The 23,139-nt window shown below is 43.5% G+C and overlaps 1 protein-coding gene across 1 annotated transcript; it reads left to right on the top strand.

The window, feature by feature from the left end:
* Positions 1 to 1,976: 1,976 nt before the first annotated feature.
* On the top strand, positions 1,977 to 22,710 carry BFSP1 (beaded filament structural protein 1). Its single transcript, XM_074927121.1, has 8 exons — positions 1,977 to 2,414; positions 9,799 to 9,859; positions 13,868 to 13,963; positions 14,782 to 14,874; positions 16,178 to 16,285; positions 17,951 to 18,171; positions 19,557 to 19,642; positions 21,545 to 22,710. The coding sequence occupies exons 1-8, from the start codon at positions 2,044 to 2,046 to the stop codon at positions 22,489 to 22,491; spliced, it is 1,983 nt and encodes a 660-aa protein (XP_074783222.1). The 5' UTR covers positions 1,977 to 2,043; the 3' UTR covers positions 22,492 to 22,710.
* Positions 22,711 to 23,139: the final 429 nt, after the last annotated feature.

Raw genomic sequence — 23,139 nt, 5'->3', positions numbered from 1 at the left:
AGTAAAGCAGAGTCTATAACAAGTCAGCAGAAGAGACAGCCCAAGGTGAGATCTTGGAACTAGGAATCCCACCTTAGAGAAATGCATGTAATAGCAAAACAGACTATAGCATATAGAAATACATGCTATAGGAAACCCAGATTTTCCTAGTAGAAACCATGGGATAAATTTTAATAACAAAAATCGGCACTGCAAGGGTTCCCCTGCAGACAGACCGCTCTGTTCAGGGACACGGTGTGTTACTGAGAGACCTGTACAAAATTTTCATTTTATTACCTAAGGTGTATGGTCAGCATGGAGTCAGTGCTGCTTTCAGCCTTAGAGAGAGGGATGGGATAGTACTCACATAGGCTATTATGGCACTGAAAAGCTATCTAAACCCTAAAAAACTCTTGCCACAAAAATACACTGCCCACAATCCAGCAGAATCGACTTTCTGATCTCTTCTGGAAGACTAACTTTGTAAAAGGCTCAGCTACATTTTTTGGCTGGTCAGGCTTGTCCAGCCAAAGAGCTGTAAATGCCGACGTGTTTGTGCAGCATGGAAAGCAGTGCTTTCACGTCCGCTGCTATATAAAGAGTCTGAACGTTTCTAAAAAGTCTACCCCTGTTTTGCTATTTATGTAGTTCAGGAGCTGCATGTGGAGCTGCATGATGTGCATGCAAAGCCTGCTTTAATTTTCTGAAGGATCATTTGATCTTTCGTTGTTGCACTTCCAAATAATCTGAAGCAGAATAGGGAAGATGCAGAAAACTTCTAATGAACTTTTTTTTCCGTTTTGATACAGATTTGGTAACACAGAACCCAAACTTTAGAGTCGCCTGAACACCCAGCTTCTTTCTTCACCTCTGCTCATCAGTGAGGTCATTCTCCATTAAGGTTCCAATACACATGATTTGAATAGTTACATTAGATGTGGCCATTAAAAAATGAAAGACTTATACACAAATGAATTATTAACAGACTTTTCAACATTGGACTGTCTTGGCGTTGGGCTGTTTGGCTGGGCAAGTAGATGTGCTTCTGGAAGAAGCGGGAGTCTCTCGTGCTGCCATTCCCTGAGAGGCTTTAGTTTCTCTGGAAGCGAAAGTCCTCTAGTACTTTTTTTTCCAGTCTTTCCCTTTACAAAATCTTTTTCTTATGGTGGAAGTGAAGGGGAAGGAAGGAAGGAAGGAAGGAAGGAAGGAAGGAAGGAAGGAAGGAAGGAAGGAAGGAAGGAAGGAAGGAAGGAAGGATGGATGATGGCTCTCCATGGGATAATATGATATGTCCACCAAGTCATGAGAGGACATGGCATTTAGCTACCCCTAAGGAAACTGGCCTTCTAACAGGGCTTTTAGAACCACTGGTGCTTTGGTGCCTCTCATGTGAGGTAGAAATAACCTGCAGAGAAGGCTGACATGAAGAAGCATGAAGTGAGAACTGCATGGCCAAATCTTGTACTTGGAGCAGGAATCACATTGACTTTTATACGCCATCCCATCATCCTAAAAGATCACAAAGCTGTCAAATAACAAAAATCAAGCTGTGCCATCCGTTCACATCGAAACCCTGGCTCAGCAGAAGGCCTCTGTGCACAGCCCGGGGGACAACACCATGGGACAAAGCTCTCCCCCTAGCACAGCCACGAAAGGCTTTGAGCTCAGCCTTTGAAACTGCAAAGTACTCATTTTGTTGTCTGTGGATAACGCTTTAATCCACCGAGCAAAAGCTGGACATTGCTCTCTTTTATTCTGGCCCTACACAATTGCAACACTCGAAAAGAAAAGCCTCTCTCCCCCCCCCGTACCCGCTGCTCCTCTGAATTGCTGACGCCTGGACAGGCAGCCCTAAGGCGGGGCCATTGGGATTTATTTAGTTCTCTGCTGCAGTTGATGCCTTTAGTGCCACAAACCACCCTGGAGACAAGTCCTAATCATCTGGGGGGGTGATTATGTTCAGTTCTTCCTCCCCAAACCTCCCAGACATAATTCAGATCCAAACTGGAGAGACAGGCAGGCACGCAAGAGGGGACCCCGGCACCTCACAGCCCACCCGCAGCCATGTACAGAAGCAGCTTCCTCCGCGAGGTACGCAAGGAGAAGTACGAGCGGTCAGACGCCTACGATGAGCTGCGAGGATCCCCTGAATTCGACAGTTTGGCCCAAGCCCGGGGCCTGGAGAACCTGCAGGAGCTCAATGAGCGATTCACCAGCTACATCAACCGGGCGCGTGTGCTGGAGCAGCGCAACGCCATCCTGCGCAAGCAGCTAGAGACCTTCCAGCGCATGGACGAGCTGGTGGGCTTGGACGAAGCCTTTGCTGGGCAGATTGAGTTCAACCGCCAGCGAATGCGCGAGCTGGCGTCCGACCGAGCCAAGCTGGAACGGGAGGAGAAGGACTGCCAGCGCACACTCGATGAGTACCGCAACAAGTAAGGCTTGCGAACGGAGGAAGATAGGTGGTATCGTTTCCATAGTTGATCTTTGTAGTAAGGATGGGTTTGGTGTCACCAGCTGCTTCTTGTGCACAAGCGATGCCTCTCCATCTGTTATCAGATTGTAGCCAAGGATGGCATGTAAGCCCACGGTGAAAAGCAAGGTGCCAGGACTTGGGGAGCTCCAGCTCTACATTTCATTGTCTCACTGCTACTAGACGGGCAGTTGCCCTCTGCCTTTCATGGCAGCAGGTCCTCATCATGGCACACATCACTTGCTGTTGTTGTTAGCTTTAGGAGGATTATGGTCTGAGCTGCAAAGAGGGAATAACCCAATTAAAAACCAAACTGTTTGAAGAAAGTCTTGTGTCTGAGCAGCACAAAGTTACACGACCCCAAACATCCCCTGAAATGCATGGGACATCTCTGAGAAACTCTTATTTGCAGGCGTTGGGAGGCACCTGGGCCAGTCTGTGCCAGCCACTTCAGATGTGAGGTGAAAAGAATTTTTTCTTGGTATGTGAAATTTGCCTAATTACGCCCCTCATCTTCCTTTCATCCCTCTATTTCCATCTCGTGCTACTAAAGCAATAGCTGGAAGAACAGGGTTCCCCTCTCTTTAACTTCAGTGACACCGTAAATCAAAGAGCAGGAGTCTTGAGGGCTGAGGCATACAGCTGCCTCCAGACACGTGTGGTCCCTTCCCTTCAGCAACAGGCAGTGTTGGCCATGTTGCTTAATTAATTACACAATTAGACTTGGTGAGTGTTGCTCACAAAAGGACTGCTCACAGGAGAGGAGGGACTTGGCTTCCTGTTACTTATGGGTCATGTTTCTCTCCTCCTAAACAACTACTTGGCTAGTTCACCCAGGAATATTTGGCAACTGGAGGCTAAAGAGGAGCTTTTCATCCCCTTCCCCCCCAGAGGGTGAGGGGTGAACTCCATATAACATGCTTTAGCTCAGAAACACTTCTTAGTGACAGCGATGGGAAGAAGAAAGTGAAATATTTTCAACAAATGCAGTCTTGGTAGAAGTGCAGCCACTCCCAGGCAATGCTCACCACACTCACCAGAAGCATTTTTAATAAGGCAGAAGGTGAATCATCTGGAGCACTGTCTTGCTACTGCAAAAATATGAGTCCCTGAAGACTTCATCCCTTGTCTGCGTCACAGACTTTTTGTCTGACCTTGCCCAAATTACATGATTTTTCCATTTGATCCTCTACTGATTTTCCCTTCCTCTGGACTAGTAAGTGTAAGACTTACTAATGCTTAATGCTAGACTGCTAATGTTTTCCTTTTCCGTCTGCAATCATTTTTCATCTGGAAAGAGCCAGAAAACAGATGCACAATAATTGACGTTAAGGCCATCTGTGTCTTTAGGCCATGGTCTGATGATGTATTGCCATCAGCAGTGGTACAGTCCTAATTGCACTCTCATCCTGTCCTCCCCAGCCCTGCACACTCCTTGGTGCACACTGCCTGATCTGCTGTGCTGCTGCAGCTATTCTTGGGGCCACGCTGAGATTTGAATCAAGAAAATGAGCCAACTAAAAAAAAAATTTAAAAATTAAAAATTAAAAAATAACGTCTTCAACAGTTCAGCGGACTGCCTGGCAAACAGCCCACAGAGGCTGTGAGCTACAGCACAGTTGTAGAAATGCCAAGCCCTGATCTCCCTTCCTCATCTGAGAGCAGAAAATAGCCCATCCAGGTGCACTGAGGCTTAATGCTGGAAATGGTCAGATGTCCATGGTGCCCTGACTCAGTGCCAGTGAGTAATAAGCACCTGATTATGCAGTTTTGTATTCCAATATTTATGAGCAGGAAATTCAGCTATGAGCCAAAGCTATAATTTATCTGTTGGCTCTGATATTTGTTCATACATTTTTATTACAGGTTGTCCATGAGATTTTGACTAAACTTGGTACTTAAATGTCTAGCTGCATATTAGTTAAAAATATGTGCAAACTGTATAGAAACATGCAGTGCTATGATATAGCTGGGCAAAAATGTGTTATCTTTGTTTGGAGTATTTCAGACAGACAGTCAGTGCACTGAAACACACAACTCCATCTCTGATTTCAACAGCTTGCAAGAAAAACTGGCCAGAGAAAGAATAGAAAAAACAACAGAAAAAATTAGTTTGTCCTGGCTACCTTTTAATGGATTCCTGCATCCACCTGAGCAGTTTGTGGATTAAATGCCTGTATAGTTCCCCAGCAGCAGGATTAGTGATCTGACACAAAGAAAATTTCCTTTTTATTACAGTTGCTTTATGCAGGCTGTAAATAGGTGGGGAGGAATACTGGACGTTGAAAATCCTGGGGGAGAATCCCCCAGAGAAGGGGGCTGTGCTTTTTGAAAGTGAGATTTAGGACCTGTTACAGGGGTAGTTAGAGATGACTTAGAAAACATGGGTGGTGCCTTGTCATACAGTCCTGGAATGTTCACTCAGCAGCTGTAAACAAAAATAAAAAGTAAACTTTGACTATATCCAAGCCAACAACGTTGCAATTTAAAAATTAAAGGCACATAACGGCCATTACAGTGGAAGGGCAGCAGCTGCTTTTTAACCAAATTCCCTCCAGTTTACATCAAGAAGAGAATTTTGGGTTTATTGTTTTTCTCTTGGGAGCTGCTGAATTTGACCTGAAGACAGACAGGGAAGTTTCTTCAGAGTCAAAAACACATTGCCTGGGTTTGGAGTTGCAGGAATTAAAACAAGTCCAGTGCTCTGACACTGTGTGCACTGCCTTCTCACCCTGTTTCTAGCTCAAAGCCATCCTGCTGGCTATGATTTCAGCTACTTAAACTTATAAATAAAGGTCTTTGAACAACATGTGGGAGGAATAATCTTCTGTGCTGTGTTAGGGCCTCTTGCCATGCTACTGAAACCAGAAGCATTCCTGTGCTGCAGACCTGCTCTCCTACTTGGGTCTGTGCTCAGCCAGCAGCTGGCAGTGCGGGTTTCTTGCTTCATTTTGAAACATAAAGCATCTAGTTTTGGCACACTAGGATTAATAAAATCTCTCAGAGTGGAGCATTGTCTACCAACTAATTGACAAATGTCTATGTCCTGCACTAATGCAAAGAATTTTAGCTCTTACGACCCATTCTTTTACTCACATTCACAATTTGAGAAATAGATTTATATCTATAAGTAAACCTTTTAAAGCTACATTTATATAAATAGACCTTTTAAAGCTACATTTAAACACAGTAGAGCCTGGGTCTACTGTGTCTGTACAGTTAAATGTGTGTGAACCATTGAAAAGTAGATCTTACATTAAAATCTATTTTAAATCCTCTGTAGTCACATTCATAGCTTTTCACATTAACATGAATAATTCAAACTCTGTACCAGTGGAGAATTCTTTCTCTTGAAGCTGCAAAAAAGACATCACAAGGAATTGTTTAGATACATCTCATAAAAAGACTAATTATGCTAATTTTATTGAGCATCATTATTTTAGCAGTGTTGCATCTGGCTGTGGGAAAGGACTGTATTTCTCTCTCCATGATATTAGGAAAGATGCTGAAACTCAGATTTTAGTGCCCTTGACTGAACAGGATTAATTATCTTCAGAAATTAAAAGTCTTGCTAATTGATTGTTTCATTTAAAATTCATTCACTGCTAAGTTTGTGGGCTTTGCATGCAATATGATTCCCTGGATGTCACTAGACATGGAAATTGGCACTGCGTTCTCCAAGCTGTGCTGTGTGGTGATGCTCTGATGAGCTAACACCCTTTGGGGCCACTGGAGACACTGCACCTGTGAGAGGAAACAATAAAACAAGTAAGAAAACATGATAGCTGGGGTATGGGGAGCAGCAGGGACTTGAGCAGCAAAGCCGTCTTCAAGCTCTGTCTGCAGGGGTTGTCTCTGCTTCTCTGGTGGTAGGGAGAGCTTTGTTGTGCTGCAGCTGCTGATGAGAAGGTCCTGCCTGCTCTCCAATCCCTCCTCAGACTGCCAAACTCTTGCCCCGTGGCTGTCAGCTGCTCAATAGGAGCTTCTTGATAACACAGGTAGGAATCTGTTCATAAATCAGCAGAGCACGGCCCTCACGGGGTTCATCCTAGCTTTCAGGGCATAAAACACAAGCATTATTGGCCTGTCCATCATCCTTGTAGGACCAGCATTTTGCAGTTTGTCCTCTCTTTGGCATCCACATTACTGCTGTCTCTACTGAGAAGAGGCTAGCAAAGTGCCTCAGGGAAAATGAAAAGGACAAAAGTAGTAGAAAAGTTTAACCTCAGCTTGCAGCAAGCCAGGAGGCTTCATATATTGCTGGAAGAGTTCAGCAGGATTCAACAGAAAGGCAGCATTTCTCTTTCTATTAAAGGCACACGCTTGACACCAAATTGAGTATCTGGCCATTGAGCATCATGAGGATGTATTGTGACTGTTTTCTCTATGGAGGACAGCCAGCCCTTGCACTGCAGCAGAGTCAGGGTCTGAAAAAAAAGGGCCTTGCCTTGGCCTCATCTTTTAAGAGCAAGCACAGCTTGTCTGTCAGCTGGGGGTGGGAAAAGAGATTTACAATGCTGCTGGAGCCATCCCCCCAGGAGGAGAAAGGAGCCCAGCAGTAGGTTTCCCTCCTGCATGCCCAGTGCTCTCACCAGACCAATGCCCCGAGCTGTAGGGAGGCTGAAGGGCCTGAACAAATATCTCTAAATCTGCTAGTTCCCCAACTGAGAGCTGCTAACCTAAGAGAAGTGAGTGATGGGAACCTTTAAAGCTCTTATCTGCCTTTGTTCGAGCCTGGCAGCACCCTTGACTCCATTTCTTTTTCCTTGTGCAAAAACAAATTAATACTCCTTTTCTTCTAAATACTCCCAAAAGGTTTGTTTGCACCCCTAAAGCTACTTGACTACATATGAAGTGGGTTGGTTTTTTTTTTAAAATAAAGCAAATGAACCTCATGGCTCTTAAGGTCCAGGAAAGGCTGACCAGCAACCACCTAAGAAAAGCTTGACCTTTTTCCAACATGTCCAGCTAATTACTTGAACAATGAAATCAGATTTGAAGCAAAACAGGGCTGCAATTTGTCAGCCACAGCACTTACATAGATACATTTCAGCAGGCACAGAGGCACCATGAGGTCTCTGAAGCATTTTAAGAGGTCTTTAGCCCTTTTGCACTGAGCTTCTGGAGGAGATTGAACATCACTTAAAAACAATCCTCCTTCAAAGGATAATCACACAATATTATCTCTCTCAAGCCTGCCAGGTGGATTTATGGCTGTGTGACACAGCAGGTATTTGGGTTATTTGAGAGTGCAGGAAAATGTAGCTGAATACTACAGTCATTGAAAGAATTTTTGAGTGAGGACCTAGTAACTAGACAGGTTTGAGCAGGTGGAATGACCTTAGGGCTGAGGTTTAGACCCTGACTGTATTGGATGGTTGTATATTACTAGGAGTGTAAATCCAGCCTTTTATTTGTAGCTGTATATTTCATTTTCACAAGCTGCCACAATCTGCTTCATCCTTGCTCAGTTGTCAGGAAGTATCTAAGTTAAGGTGTTTATTGTCAACTGCACACAAAAATTTTATAAGATAGATAGAAAATTGATTGGAGGTGAGCTGCTTAATAAACAACTGAAACAAAGGCAATGTCGCTTATCTGAATATTCTTGGTTGTGTCTGTGGAAGTGAACCCTGTGTTGATACAATTTGGCAAAAAGACGGTTTAGTTTTGTCAGAAAATAGCACTTCAGTTGAGGAAGCCCAGCCATTTGAAGGAGTGACAATGAAATAAAACCCCCTAATTTTCACTTGTTTCTTTCCTGTTCATGGTAAGAGTTGAAAACAGACCAGTGACCAACCCTGCTAATATGGGATTTCAGAAGGAGGAAAAACTGGGGAACCAGAGCACCAAGTTGAGTTAATTTCTTTATTCTGCTGAGATCTTCCTTTGTGGTCCTGATCAGTTCATGAGTTACCCCATCCTTTCAGCTTTCCAAGACATATTGAAAGAGATGAGAATAACATTGGCTGTTCATCCTTCAGGAGATAAAAAGAAGCAAGGTTGACACAACCATTATACTTGATCCCTGATCAAGTCTAGGAACTGACAAGTTCCCTGTTGACTGAAGCAAGTGCCTTAGATGCCACCAGCATATCTGGGCTGAATTGATGATTTCAGAAGACAGACAAGGGCTTCTGTTCAATTCTGAATTTTAGCCAGTGTTGATGTCCATTGCTTGTACTGCAAATGGAGGACATTCACCATCAGAGTTGACTTGTCACTGACCATGAGTATTTTTTGTAGCAAGTAAGGAAGAGAGCTTTTTATAGCTCTGTATCACTATTATTTTAGGGAAAGCAAGGTGATAAATAGGAATAGACTGTATTTATGTACTTTGGCACTGGCAGCAGATAGAGTTTGATGAGCCACTTGTTCAGTACTGATGGCAAAGTCTTATTGCCTTGTACTATAAGGTCTTTCTGGCTGTTTGTTTTGTTTTGTTTTGTTTTTTAAAGGAGATAAAGCATATCTCCTATTAAACATTTTATATGTAGTTTATCTAGGGAAAGGAATAAGCAGCAATAATCAGCAATTAGGAAGTTTTGTACTCTGCAGATAAAAGGGTTTTCTAGAAGATAATTCTATCTGACATACAGAGCTGTAATTCTTAAAGAAAATGTGCCACTTCCTCAAATCAAAGATAAACACAATATATATATACATTGTTCACTCAGTACAGAAACATGCACATTATGAATTGTGGACATTTTATAAATGCAGAAGAATAGTTGGCTAAATGCAGTCCTTACTAAGACTCAGATGTGATTCTGACCACGATAAAATATGAATTGCTGTTAAAGAGGACACAAAGCTTGATACTAATCACAAAGCATCCTAATACAATATTATTCACACACAGTCAATATGTGAAATTGCAACGTTTGTATTTAATGCATCTGTCATGTCATGAAAATGCTTACTGAACAACATCAGGTAGAACAGAAAACTGAGTACAATGTAATTACATGCTAACGTGCCAGTGTAACAAATGCTCACATAGTAACAACTGATGAATGACTATCGCTGTAGTGCCAATTGTATATACTTTTATTGTAAATTATCTATTCTTGGGCTTTCTGTGAAAAAGTGATACCAAATATGTGGCATTCCATTGTCTTCTGCTACGTAAGTTGAGGACAAGAAGTTAGTCAATTCTAGAACTACTCTCAGCATCTGGGACTAAAAAAAAAATTAATGCTAATGCATAAATAAATCTTTTGGGGCCGTTCAAGATTTGTATTCTGCTTTAGTGTGAAGCACATATTGCGCATGATAGTGCAGATGAAAATGCAGTTTGCAGAAGGATGAACCATTGAACTCCATCTCCTTTGTTCTATTTACAGGTATAGAAATGAACGTGAATATCAGCAGAGACTAAAAGAAACCCTTGAACGCCTTAATAAGGTAAGCCTGGAAAATAGAAAAGGAAAGGTCTTTATAATTTTTTCCTTTGGTTTTATTTACTACATCAGGCTGCTTTGAAGAAGCAGTGGGAAGATAAAATGTCAGAGCAAGACATTTCTTCTCATTACACACTGATGAAAAGTTCGCCTTCCCCTCCATCCCCCTCCCTAAGCCTTGTGCAAACAGCTGAGCTGCAGCATGTGCCTGTGTGCTGTGTAGCACCCTGTGCTCTTTACAGTCCTGCTGATTTGGGTCATGTAGCACATGCCATCTGCACCCCACAGCCTTAGCTGTGCTCGGGACTTCATTATTTTTTCAGTAAGACCAAGGACTAGGAGGACCTACTGCGTAACAGTCCTTTTAGTGCTTCAGCAAACGGCTCCTGCATTCATTTTGGGATGTAGAGTTGGCATACATGGTGCTTCTTCCACGTCCAATATGAACTTCGCAAATTCACCCTTGCTGAAGACCTGACACATGTTTAGGTGTATTTAATAACTCTTTTAACACTATTTTTATTTTTATTTTTTTTATTAGGAAGACAATTTCTCTCTGAGCAAATTAGAGTCTACACACAGAGGTAGGAAAAGCCCATTTATTAGTCATACAGTGCAGCCAATACACGTATCTGAGAGTCCGAAATATGACCAGAGAAAACGTGTTTGTTGCTAAATACCTTATAGAATCATAGAATCACAGAATGGTTTGAGTTGGATGGGACCTCAAAGATCACCCAGTTCCAACCCCCCTGCCATGGGCAGGGACACCTTCCACTAGCCCAGGTTGCCCAAAGCCCCGTCCAACCTGGCCTTGAACCCTGCCAGGGAGGGGGCAGCCACAGCTTCTCTGGGCAACCTGTGCCAGGGCCTTACCACCCTCACAGGGAAGAATTTCATCCCAATATCTAATCCAAACCTTCCCTCTTTCAGTTTAAAGCCATAACCCCTTGTCCTATCCCTACACTCCCTGATAAAGAGTCCCTCTCTGTAAGGTCCCCCCGGAGCCTTCTCTTCTCCAGGCTGAACACCCCCAACTCTCTCACCCTGTCCTCACAGGGTAGGTGCTCCAGCCCCCCAATCATTTTTGTGGCCTCCTCTGGACCTGCTTGAGCAGGTCCATGTCTTTCTTACAGTGGGGGCCCCAGAGCTGAACCTTCTTCCCTTCCTTTTTTTAAAAACAGCTATTTTATTAAGGTATGTTTAGTACTGATATCATGGCATGAGAAAATGCTGATTTGTGTCCAAGTCTTGAAGTCTGGTGTGTCTCAAAGCTCCTCGGTCCCTTGCAGGATATGGTCAGCCCTACCTCAGCTTCCCATTAGGTTTCCAAGTAAGAGAGAAGCCACAAAACACCCTGATTTGTTCCTTTCACCGTGAAACAAGAGGGATGTTTATATCGAGCTGCACTTTGCTGAACTAATACCATGGGAAGAGAAATGGTAATAGTAATACTAATAATAAGGCTCAGAGAAAAGATAACAGTTTACTGACATATTTAGGAAGTTTCCAAACCAGGTCTGTAAAGCTGAGAAAGCCTGATTCATCCTCTCTTGCTACTAGCTTTCACCTGAGTGAAGAAAGTTTTATGATATCTTTCCCCAGTTGTATTTTTCACAGCTTATCCTTCATCTATATTGGGAATCAATTACGGGTGGATTAAACTGAGATGTTTTAATTTCCCCACTACAAATGGCAGGAGCTGTTCTTCTTGAGCACTGTCACATCAATGATATGCATGTTTTATATTTAAAAAAAAAAAAAAAAAAGTTAGTTTTAGCATTTCTATCTCCAATGAGCTGTAGATATCCTGCATCAGTGCTGTTTTCCAGTGTGCTGACAGGGCTCTTGGACACCCTGAAAGCCCTTGAAAAATATTTGTGGAGGTCAATATTTTGTAAGGAGTAACTGGAACAGGAGGGTCCATCTTCACGGTTCCTCTCAGCCAATCTGTGGCTAAGGAAAAGTGAATAGATCCGACAACCCCAGGCACAGCTGACAAGATCTTGAGCCACAGGGGTGTGTTTTTATCCCAGGCTGTGTCTGGATGTCCGTGTTGTAGCAGGTGTTTGGATTGGGGCAACAAATGCTGGAGAGAACACAGCTGTTTTTCTGTGCAGTGCCCAAGATGTAGTCTGGAACTTGCATGTGCAGATGTAAACTCATGCCTTTTCTGACAGATGGAGAATCAATTTGGAAAATCAGCAAACACTGGTTCTGGAGAGGTCTGAGGGATTTCTCTTCCATGGTAAATGAAAATTCTGCCTCAGCACACGGATCAACGTACTGGAATCAGCACCTAAAGCAGAATGTTGTGTCAGAAGTTGAGCAAAGAGCAAACACTGCAAAGTTCAGAAGAAAACATGTAGGCACTGCACTGCTCTGATATACAGCATCATCCGTGAAGTTGGTCCATTTGAAAGCAGGGAATAAAAGCAAAAGTATTTTTTCCCCTTTGAAGGAATATTTGGAAAGCCAAATGCTGCTTTTGCCTATTACATGCAGAAATATTTGCTTATCGGTATTATCTAGGAGCCTGGGGGGCTTTTTTTGGCTCCCTGTCAAACCTCCCACCATGGCCATTGTCCTGCTGATCTTCCTCTCAATAGGAAGGCAGAGGAGTGCAGAAAAGCAGCGTGCATTCCTGATGACCGGCTCCGAATGTGCTGGTCTGGATGTGTCTGAATCAGCCGCTGTCTCACAAAGCAGAGAGACTGCTGGAGAGGTCTCTGGCTGGGAGGCTCAGCCACATAATGAGGCAGCTAACATCTACACATTTTTGGAATAGCGCATGCTCTACACATGCAAAAATTAAAATCCCTTTCTACCAGTCATATGCTGCACCCGTAGATTTCAGTGGTTTATTTGCAACTCACCGAGACATTTTTACAGCTGGTAATGGCATGTAGGTAATTTTTAAAGGGACACATTTAAATCTTTTTTTCTTCTTACACTATGAGTTAAATGCAGAGATCAAGATTTTCTTGAGGCAAGCTGCAAACTGGTGGAAGAACTGACAAGTTTTGTAGACCTGCAAGGAAGATTCAATTGATAACTTTCAAGATACTTTCTCAAAAGAGATACTTTACAGTATTAGTTTGTGATAAACCTAACCAAGAAGGCATGCGTTAAGTAGAAATATAAAGCAGTTCCCTTCACACTTGTGTTTGTAAAATATATTGCCAAGTTATATGGAAATTTTTCTATAGTCAAGGGCTTGTGTTAAATAACATAACACAGGAAAAATCTAAATTAGACCTTTTTTACAGAAATGAAGATTTCACTGGATTTAAATACTAGTGCCACTCATATCTATGTACTTTGAAATCATGATTGCTAGTCATACACCTTGTCCTCTGAATTAATTGGACATTATGAACTTTCATCCTCACAAATCTCAGTGTATTAGAAACTTCTGCAGCAAGGTGATCTTTTCTGGACTTGCTCATCTGTCATTTTTATTTCCAGAAATGGCTGCAAATTGACAAACATTTGTGATATTTGAGAACACACCAAAAGGAGTGAAAATACTTTGGACCATCCTGGGTTTTTTTTATAAGAGCTTCTTTACTGGGAATATTAAAAGGCATCAGGATACCTCAAGTCCTGTCATAAACACTAGAGAAATCAATGCCTTAGTCTGTTGATGTCATCTGTTTAAGATTCATGCACCACTGCAAGCTTTTAGCGTCAAAGACTGGTATTTCATTGCATCTATTACTTGGCTCCCAGCATTCATAAAGCATACGGTAAACATATTTTGACAGTGCCAGTGCCAAACTGTATCATAAATTATATTTGTGCACAAAAGCACCGTGTACAATGGGAGAACACAATGAATAAGGTGCCTGTTGTTTGTTGGTTTCTTAATACTTTTTTTTTCTCCAGGTAGACTTTAATTCTCCACACAGGCTGTTATGCCTGTACAGCAACTCATGTTAGGGCCAAGTGGCTGCTGTGGTTTTGGTACTCCAGCCGTATGTACTGACTGCCCTGTGTCTCTGCATTGCAGGAAGCTGATGAAGCACTGCTGTGCAACCTGGAGCTGCAGATTGAGTCCCAGTTCCTGCAGGATGACATTAATGCCACTAAGGACAGATATAAGAAGGTAACTGGCTGAATTTGCCATCTTCTTTAGCTCTCCCTCCTAGAGACATGTGGGAAGCCTTGCCCTTCTCCATGATCTGTTCCAGTGGCAAATTAAATATAGAACTATATATTTTCAGAGGGCGCAACAGCTGTGGTGTGGAGGTCAAGCCCAACAACTGGATGGCTGCAAGCATCCAAATTGACTCCCTCAGGCTCTAATGCCTACATCTGTGGCAATGTCTTGAATTTGTTGACCTGTTATCATGCTTCAACCCAACGTGGTTGTCAAGCTATCTTGTATTTCATGCTAAGAAGATATTTCATGAGAGGGTGATACCCAGTTTTCTGGGCCAGAGCACTACAGTTAATCATCAGACACAAGCCTGTGGCTGTATGATTATGCTGCAGCTGACTTTAACACATACAGCCCCCTTCTCCTTCCTGAGAGAGCTGTGAGGCTTGGGATCAGGCCACTGTCCCATCTTTACTGCTTTTGAAAGAAGAAGCTCACTTTTTTGGACCACATGCAAAGGTATTTGTGGTTCTCATTTTGAAAATTTCTTGTAAATCAGAAATCACAGAATTTTTAATTGACTACAAACTATATTGTCACTCAGCCAAATGCCTGTAATGTACCCTCAGCATGATGAAATTTTTAACACACGTGCAGCTCTAAAACCACATTCCAAGACCAAGTCCAAACATAAACTGAACTTTGATATACTGAAATAAGTAAATTAAAGAAGTAAATAGGAATAAGCCCCATAAGTGGAGCACATTGAAAGGAGCACCTTGCTACAGCATTTTCTGATTAAAATATTTTTTACTTCACCACAGAACCTTATGGAAATCCAGACCTATGTCAATGTTTTGCAGCAGATCATCCAGACAACCCCTCGTGTGTCCCCTATAACCACTGGCATATGTGAGGTAAGTATTACTGTTGGTAAATACATGCCGCCCTAAGTAAGGAAGAGACTGTGTTTCGTCCTAAAGTATCCCAGATCCTCTGACGCCCACTCGAAGGTTAGATGAAAATCATAACATCTATGAATCGAATACTGAATACGGGAGAAAAAACTAACTGTAACTTTGGAAAACTGAATTGAACAGAGGAAGATTTTGTTAGTCAGTGCACTCCATCTTATGTATTAGCCCCAAAAATAGCCAGTTCCAAGGTAGCTTGTCATGGTTTAAACACAGCTGGCAGCCAAACACCACACAGCCACTCACTCACTATCCCCCAACCCCATGGAATGGAGGAGAAAGGGTTGGAGGGGTAGGGACACTTGTAGGTTGAGATGAAAACAATTTAATAATTGAAATAAAATAAAATAATAATTATAACAATAATAGGAATAATAGAAAATACAAATGAGTAATGAACAATGTGATTGCTCGCCACCTGCTGACCAATGCCCAGCCCATTCCCAGCTAGTGATCCCAGAGAAGAGAGAATCATGAAACCACAATCCCAGAAGCCAGAGTGAACTTCCTGATCAGCCCTTGTCCGAGCATGATGTTGTGTGATATGGAATATTCCATTGGCCAGTTTGGGGCTGTTGCTCTGGCTGTGCTACCTCTCAGCTTCTCGTGTAACTACACACTAGCAGGATGTGGGAAGCTGAAAAGTCCTTGATTTCTTAGCAACAACTAAAAACATCTGTGCATGATCAACATTCTTCTCATATCAAATCCTGTATCGAATCCAAACCACAGCACTCTTCTAGCTACTAAGAAGGAAAAAAAAATAGTTTAGCTGTCTCCCAAACGAAACCAGGACATAGTTTAGGTAGCTGTGCTTTCTATCTGAGGAGGAGCTGGCAGGATATATGAGTATGTACAGAGAAAGTAAATCCTGTCCTGAAGGGGTGAGATATGGTGAAAATTTTCAAATCAAATAAATTGCTACAGACTAGATGAAAACTTGGTGATTCCCCACAGTAAGAGTGGCTATGCTGAGAATGTTTATTTGTTGGAAGAAGATATGAACAGCTGTATCTACAGGGTCTGATTTCAGCATAAGCTGTACTTCTACAGTCCTGCCATCTGACATCTTTTATTCTTAAAGCCATGCCACAGAGGTTTACTTGAGGTTTGATACCCATCTTTTTATTTCTTCTGTCATTTTCTGTTTGTCTTTACAGTTTATTTCCAGTAGCAGAATTTCTTTTGGCTCCTTTTTAGAAGTGAAACATACTTTCCTGTACACACATTGTTTTCTTCCAACCAGGAAAAACTGATAGCAGAGAGGAGGATCCCTGTTCTGCAGAGCCAGCTGGAGGAATACAAGAGCATCCTCTGCCAGCTCCAGGCACAGAAATACAAACTGCAGACAGAGGTACTGCCACCACTAGCCGTAAACAGAACCATGATGCTTATGAACTTCGCTCTTTTTAAGGTCATCAAGCTAGAGTGCAGTGCAGGGATGAGGGCAGCAGGAGATGGAGAAGCAGCTAAAAGCTACAGTGAATAGAAACCAGACCTGGATAATTGCCAAAGGCAGGTCTACCTCCATGCAGCTGAAGGTTTCTTAATGGATAGGGTGGAGAGTGACCACCTTATGCCCCCCAAATACAGCTTCCTATATGCCTTGAGTTTTCCATCCACGGTGAGGAGGGTGATATACGGGCATAAAACACTTTTTGGTGGGATTCTGGACTCCTCTGGACAGCCACAGCAGCAGCTCGTAACTTCCTGAGCATTAAATTCTTTCACCAGGGCACTCGGGGACAGTGCTACCCTTAGGTCTTTTCCTTGGCCTCTTTCTCATGTCTGATGCTCTGGTGGAAAGGACACTTGCGCTCTGGGAAGGACAAGAATCAATATCATGATAAGTGAGATAATGAATCAATGTTGAAAAAAGGGGAGCAAGTCGGCCTTCTGCTGACAAACAGAGAGGCACTCTTTGGGGAATTAACCATGCTGCTTTCAGAATCAAATCTTCATGTGCCATTTAGAAAGAGTTTATTAATTCATTCATTCTCATGCCTTGCGATTAAAAGAGTGAATTAACTTTATGAGTGGAGTTCAATGACATAGTTGCTTGTGACAGTGAAGGCTGGATCCTGTGTCCTTGAGCTCCTTTGCTTTCCTGTTTCTGGACCTGATAATTGTGTTTGCCAAGAGGTTATTGACCCCACCTTGTGAGCACTAAACACTAAAGGGGCCTGTGGAAGTGCTCACTCGTACACTGCAGTATAACCAGTCTAATTCAAGGGACTTAGCTCTTAAATTTAGGCTCTTAAAAGGTTTTTGAAAATCTTGCCTGTAACATATAGAAATAAATCAATTATTAAAGAATCCATTAGTCAGTTATTGCCCCATTAGCTTTTTGTGAGTTCATCTCTTTAAAAGCTGTTTGAAAAGGGGGGGGGGGGAAGTGATAAAGAAACTACAATAAATAGCTGAAAATAGCCGAAGAAAGTGAGAGCAGAGCTACACCGTCAAATATCCCACCTACAACTGCTACCCCATGTTTTTGCAAGGCACTTACCGCCATCTCCTGGTTGATGACGAGCCTTACTGCGCAGCAGTTATTTTTATTGCTAAAGTAAAAAAAACAAGGAAGTGAATTCAATAAGAAAGTTTGTTGTTTAAAAAAGAAAAGACCTTTCCTTAACCTTCAGTGCTTGGTCTGTGGACCACAGAGAAGGAAGAACAGGTTTTGCCTGGGCATGTCTTCCCAGTTAAGCACTTTTGCTCTCCTCGTAAGACACTGCTTGCTCTGTCAAGGACATCGATGTGTGCATGGAGAAGGAGCCATCACACAGCTGTTCCCCTGGTTCATGATGATTCTGTCATGCTTACTGTGGAACAGAAGCCTTGGGAAAAATAAGGGGTCGGGGAGAGGGGGGGAGTTATTGTTTTTGAAACTGCTGCTGCATTTCACCATTGCAGCCTCACACATCATAATAAAACATGTCTTGCCTTTAATTACCCTCGAAATATGGGGATGCTCTATGCTTCAGAGCTGCTTCTTTCACCCACCAATTTTGTTTACCAGACAACCATGCTGGAGCAAGCAATTAAAAACACCCAGGAGAGTTACGACGATGAAATTCAGCTTTACAATGAGCAGATTGAAAACCTTAGGAAGGGGATCGAGGAGGCTGAGAGGACCTTGGAGAAGTACACGACTGACTGCCGTCAACTGGTGATCTACCAGCAGTCTCTGGAGAACGAGCTGGAACGGTACAAACGTATCATTGAGAACGAGGACAGCCGGTAAGCCTGGATTTCTGGACTGTCCCAAAGGGGCCAGTGATGTCCTTTGAAAAGATGTATTTTTAGGGGCATTTGACCCACCCAAAGCTATGGCTGTTTCACACCTTTCACTGGTAGATATCCAGAGAGAGGCCTCTAAATAGATGCAAAATCTAGTCAGGTCTCTGCCAAGGAAAGAGTCAGAGTCATTTTGAGCTTCTCCTTTCCATAAAGTCTCCTTCCCATATACTATTCTGGCGTCAGTGCACAGAGGTCAGGAGCACACGGAAGCAATTTGAATGCCCTCTCCACTGCCCAGGTGTTAGTGAAGCTTCCTGGGGTGTTACGGTCAGGTTGGTCTTGCAGGGCTCAGACAGGGCAAATGTCCTGTAAAGCAAAGCACTCTTCACAGCAAACTCATTCTTCAGGCAAGGGGGAAAAATGGGTGGAATATAAGAAATCTGCAGGGATTTGGGTTGTGTTTTAAACTTATGGAGGAGCGCAGGCTCCCTCTAATGTTAACCATCAGCCTCACATGAGAAAAGGAGCAAGGCTTTCACAGCAGCGTGGTGCTGCCTGCACAGGCAGATGCAGCAGGGTCAGAGCCCTGAGCACCAAACCGCTGCTCTGGGTTGTCCAGAAGATGCAGGGGAAGGACACTCACTATTAGTAAATCTCACATGTGGGGAACAGATCAGTTTTCAGCCTCTCATTTGAACACTGTGTTCTGGTTAGTAGTATCTGATCAGGGTAACTCTCAGTACCAGAAATCAAAACGTGCACTTCTTGCATATCTACACAGCATGTATATTTTCCTGCAGGCCAAAATATTCTCTCAAATTCTGGCAGAACAGACTGGAAAGGCCACAGATATAGTAACTGGTTTGTATATAGGCCAGCCTCTCAGTTTTAATTTTTAACCCTTAATACCACTGACTCGTCAAATATTTTCCAAGGAAGACTGTTTGGTTCTCTTCTTGCCCTTCTGAAGTCGGACATATACTGGTAACTTTGTAATGGCTACCAAATTTCATATTTTACCAGCTAGCACGTACATTTCTTGCTGTCTTCTGGTAGGTGGGGATTAACTTGTTTGCCCATCCAAAATCTTGCCTTCCTTTCGAAGTGCTGTGCTAAATTACAAACCTGTTGCTATGGATTTTAATTACTAGTGTACTTTACCTAATGAAGCATCCCAGTTCTTCTGCTGGCTGAAACCAGCCTAACTCCTCTGAAGGTGCTGTGGCTGCGTTGATTTTCCCCGGACAGGCTGCCATCACTCTCTTTGACTCCTCACCCCAGAGAAATACATTTCTTTAACCACCATGCTTCATTCTGCGCAATTTCACTTGCTCTTAATGGAAATGAGGGTGAGACATCTGACTGATGCGAGTCTTCTCCAACAGGTTAAACTCTGCTATAGCAGGAACGCCAGTCACACTCTTCACGCAGATCTATAGACCTGTCCAGCCTCAAGCTTCGAGGGGAAGAGGTAAACCTGTAACATGCCTTCTTGTGTCTGTCAAGAGCAACATCATTGTATTTAAGCTGTTTTTCCATTTGTCTTCCATATCAACACCAGCTGTGACAGCCTGACTCCAGGCTTGCTAAGTAAATACAGTGACTTCAGCTTACCTTAGTGGGCTTTGCGACAAGCTGTCAAAGGCCAAAACCACAAGCAAAAGAGTTTCTTTGCTAATTTCTGCAATTTACTACTTAGGCCAATCAATAGAGCAAAATCAAAAGGCACCTGAAACTATGGCAAGAGCTGGGGTTTTGTGCTGACTTGTGAGTCGTTGGTCCACACTTTAGTCATGTGCAAAGAGCATCAGGGCATGTTGAGCACTGCAGGCAGTCAGAGGATTTTCTGGGGTCTGTTTACATCCCATGGCCTCTGCTTGTTAGAATTAGATGCTTGTAAACCTGGAAATGGATTAAACTAGTGAGGCTGCTCTTATCAAAGAGGGGAGCTGGTTTATAGAAAGGTGCTGTAGGTATTAACATATGGGATGAGTTACGGTAGCTTAAATCCAAGTCTCATTGGGGTTTTACTAACAACAAACTGCCCTGAGAATGGAGATGAACCATCAAATGAAGGTGGTTTTTTTTTTTTTTGGACTGCAGCTGTAATTTTTCTAACTGCTCTGTGAACCATAGCAGTTTTAGATTAAATGGTTCCATAATGCCCGAGGCCAAATGCTCGGCAGCTGTAAATAACTACTGTCCTGCAAAGCACTGTTTTATACCAGCTGAGGATTCGGCCTGTCTCGAGCTAACACCTCTGCTCCCTACCTGCAAGGCAAGCAGAGCATTTCATGTGCATTAATGTACTTGTGTCATGGGACAAAACAGCTGTCTTGGGGAAAGCATATTAGTATCTGTCTGTCCCTGTGTTCCCATCATTCCCAGTACCAACCTCTGCCTCCTTTGCTCTAGCTGTTCATGCCATGGAAATCAGTAGCCTGACTGCGCTCCTGCTGCTGCTGCTGAGCTGTCATGGGGTCTGTGGCTACTGAGTGCCCAGGAGATCAGAAACCCAGCCTGTGGGCAGCGGTTCCCTTTGCACGGGCCTAGACCTCAACGTCAGTGTTTGAGTGATGCCACAATGTTGCTCCTCAGTGCCGCGCCGACGGCTGAGGGATTGCTTAGCTCTGTGCCTGCCGGCCGCTCGCTGCTCTCCCGTGATGCGATGCACCTCCATGCACCTGCCCGTACCCCAGATTGCCATGTGGGGAGATGCCCGGCTCACTGTTAGCCCCCCCGGGACACAAAGGCGAGGCATCCCCCTGGTGAGCCCATCTTCAGGCACACTGGAAGAGCTGGTGAGGACACTCACCTTTCCCGTCAGGCCACCCAGCAACCCTGCATTCAGCGGGAAAGTTTTGGGGCTCTTTTTTTTTTCCTCCCTAAACCCTAGCAGGAGTTGTAAAACCCAGATAAGCTATTTCCACTAATCCTACTGTCAGGCTGTGCTTCTAAGTTTGGGTACCTGGTTTCAGTTTCTGCCTTGGGAAATGAGGTTTCTTGCCTAGTTAAGAGAGCCAAACCCTGCCACGATGCCGGGGAGAAAGGTGCTGAGCCTGACTGCAGCAGTGGTGAACAGTGCTGAACACTCCTGCTGAGCATTTATGCAGGCCTGATAGGTGAACGTTTTGTGCGGCTGCCTCTCTTACACACACAGTTGTCCTGTCCTCACACTGTGTATCACAGTGGTGAACTCAGATGCAAAATGACTACTTGGCTGAGGGGGCCCATGCTGACAGAAGCTGTGCCCGCATTTGCTGCTGCATTCAGCTCTCTGCCTGCAGCAGTGAGGGTGAGAGGCAGCTCTGGCATTTGCAGCAACCTGTGTTCAGCACTGTTTGTTGTTTGCTTTGTTTTGATTTTTCCCTAGATATCACCCAAGCCATGCAAGACATTGCCAGTGTAAAGCCCAGACAAAAAGCTCTGACAAAGAAAATTGCCAGGAAAAAGGAGTTGATGTCTAAAGACATAACTGATGGTCTCTCACCTGAAAGAACTTACGCAAGAACTCTGGAAGGTTTTGACCAAGATCAGATGGAGTTTAGGCATGAAGGTTCAGTCGCACGTGAACCTGGGCAGGAAGGGTTAGAACTTGATGAAAAAGAAATGGGCCCAGAGGATGTACCTGATGGAGCTCAGATAAGTAAAGCCTTCGATAAATTGTGTAACATTGTGAGGGAGAAAATAAGAGTCTACAAGAGACCAGAGGCTAAACCCGAGGCTGCTCCCAAAGGGCGTTATGTGCTGGTAACAGGAGAGGAAGGCTATGAAGAACCTTGCATCTTGGCCCCCTCCATCCCACCTGCAGGAGGGATCACAGTTTCCAACAGCAACGGGAAGGTGATGAATGGTGGTGAAGTGGAGCCCATACCAGAGCTGCCAGAACCTGCTGAACCACCAGAAAAAGAGAAAGGGGCTATCTGTGAAAGGAGGGAAGGGTTTGAACTCCTAGATAAACAGAAAGAGGAAGAGAAAGAAGTCGTGCTTGAATGGGGAAAAAAGGCAAGAGGAAAAATCGAGCAAATCACGAAGTATCCGGACATCTCTGAGCCTGAGACAGTTCCTTCCCCTGGTCTGATAACCCCAACTGAACCAGGAGTCATTCGAGAGACAGAGTATGAGCGCGAAGATAAGCAGGGCCTTTTGTTCAGGGAAGCAAGCTTGCCTGGCTCCATGAGCTACGAGAAGGTGGAGGTGGTAGAGTCCATCGAGAAGTTTTCAGATGACAGAATTCAGACGTACGAAGAAACAGCAATGATTGTGGAGACGATGATAGAGAAAACAAGCAAGAAGAAACCAGGTGACAAAGGCTCTTAAATGACACACCCCCACACCCCCTTGATAGTCAACCTGTCTGGCATAGTTATTAAATGACTGTTTTTTTTTTTCCTGACCGAATGATACAGTAGTGAGATTTTTGCTGTTTGGTATGGAAGAGATTGATACCTTGATGGCAGTTCTGTCTGATGTAGGTTCACCTTTTTGGTGCAATGACCTTTAGAGCACTCCAGGGCAACAAATAATAGGCACATCCTCTGCAACTGATTTTCATTATTAGGATGAGTTGAAAGTAATTATTGTTACAGAGCTGCCTGGCTTTCCACAGTATCTGGGACAAATTTGTGTATTCCTCTACTGCTCCTATAGCTGCCGTACGATTCCTCATCTCTCAGACAGCCGCAAATGTTAATTTGTGAAATCTGGTTCATTTAATAAAAGTTTTGCCTTCTACAGAAGATATTCACTGTGGGGTTTTGTTGCTTTTACTGTTGACTGATGGTCCATACTAGTAAACATCAACTGACTGGGTGTGCAGTTTTTCCAGGGGAAGGGCTGGATACCTGTTAAATAACCTATTCCAGATGTCTCTCATTTACAGTCTTTAAATAGGGGTGGGCTTGGCAGACCTTTCTTTTTGGATCTAAAGACAAACTCTCTGTATTGGAAATACGCTCTTACTGCGTA

The sequence above is a fragment of the Athene noctua genome, chromosome 1 (genome assembly GCF_965140245.1).
Source record: "Athene noctua chromosome 1, bAthNoc1.hap1.1, whole genome shotgun sequence".
Classification (NCBI taxonomy): domain Eukaryota; kingdom Metazoa; phylum Chordata; class Aves; order Strigiformes; family Strigidae; genus Athene; species Athene noctua.
This window is presented reverse-complemented; position numbering and strand designations above follow the sequence as displayed.

Bases quoted from the DNA above. Each gene is read 5' to 3' on its own strand.
- BFSP1 (XM_074927121.1), top strand. From the start codon at position 2,044: ATGTACAGAAGCAGCTTCCTCCGCGAGGTACGCAAGGAGAAGTACGAG. The intron at 2,415-9,798 runs GTAAGGCTTGCG...TTCTATTTACAG, and splicing joins CTCGATGAGTACCGCAACAA to GTATAGAAATGAACGTGAAT. The intron at 13,964-14,781 runs GTAACTGGCTGA...ACTTCACCACAG, and splicing joins CTAAGGACAGATATAAGAAG to AACCTTATGGAAATCCAGAC.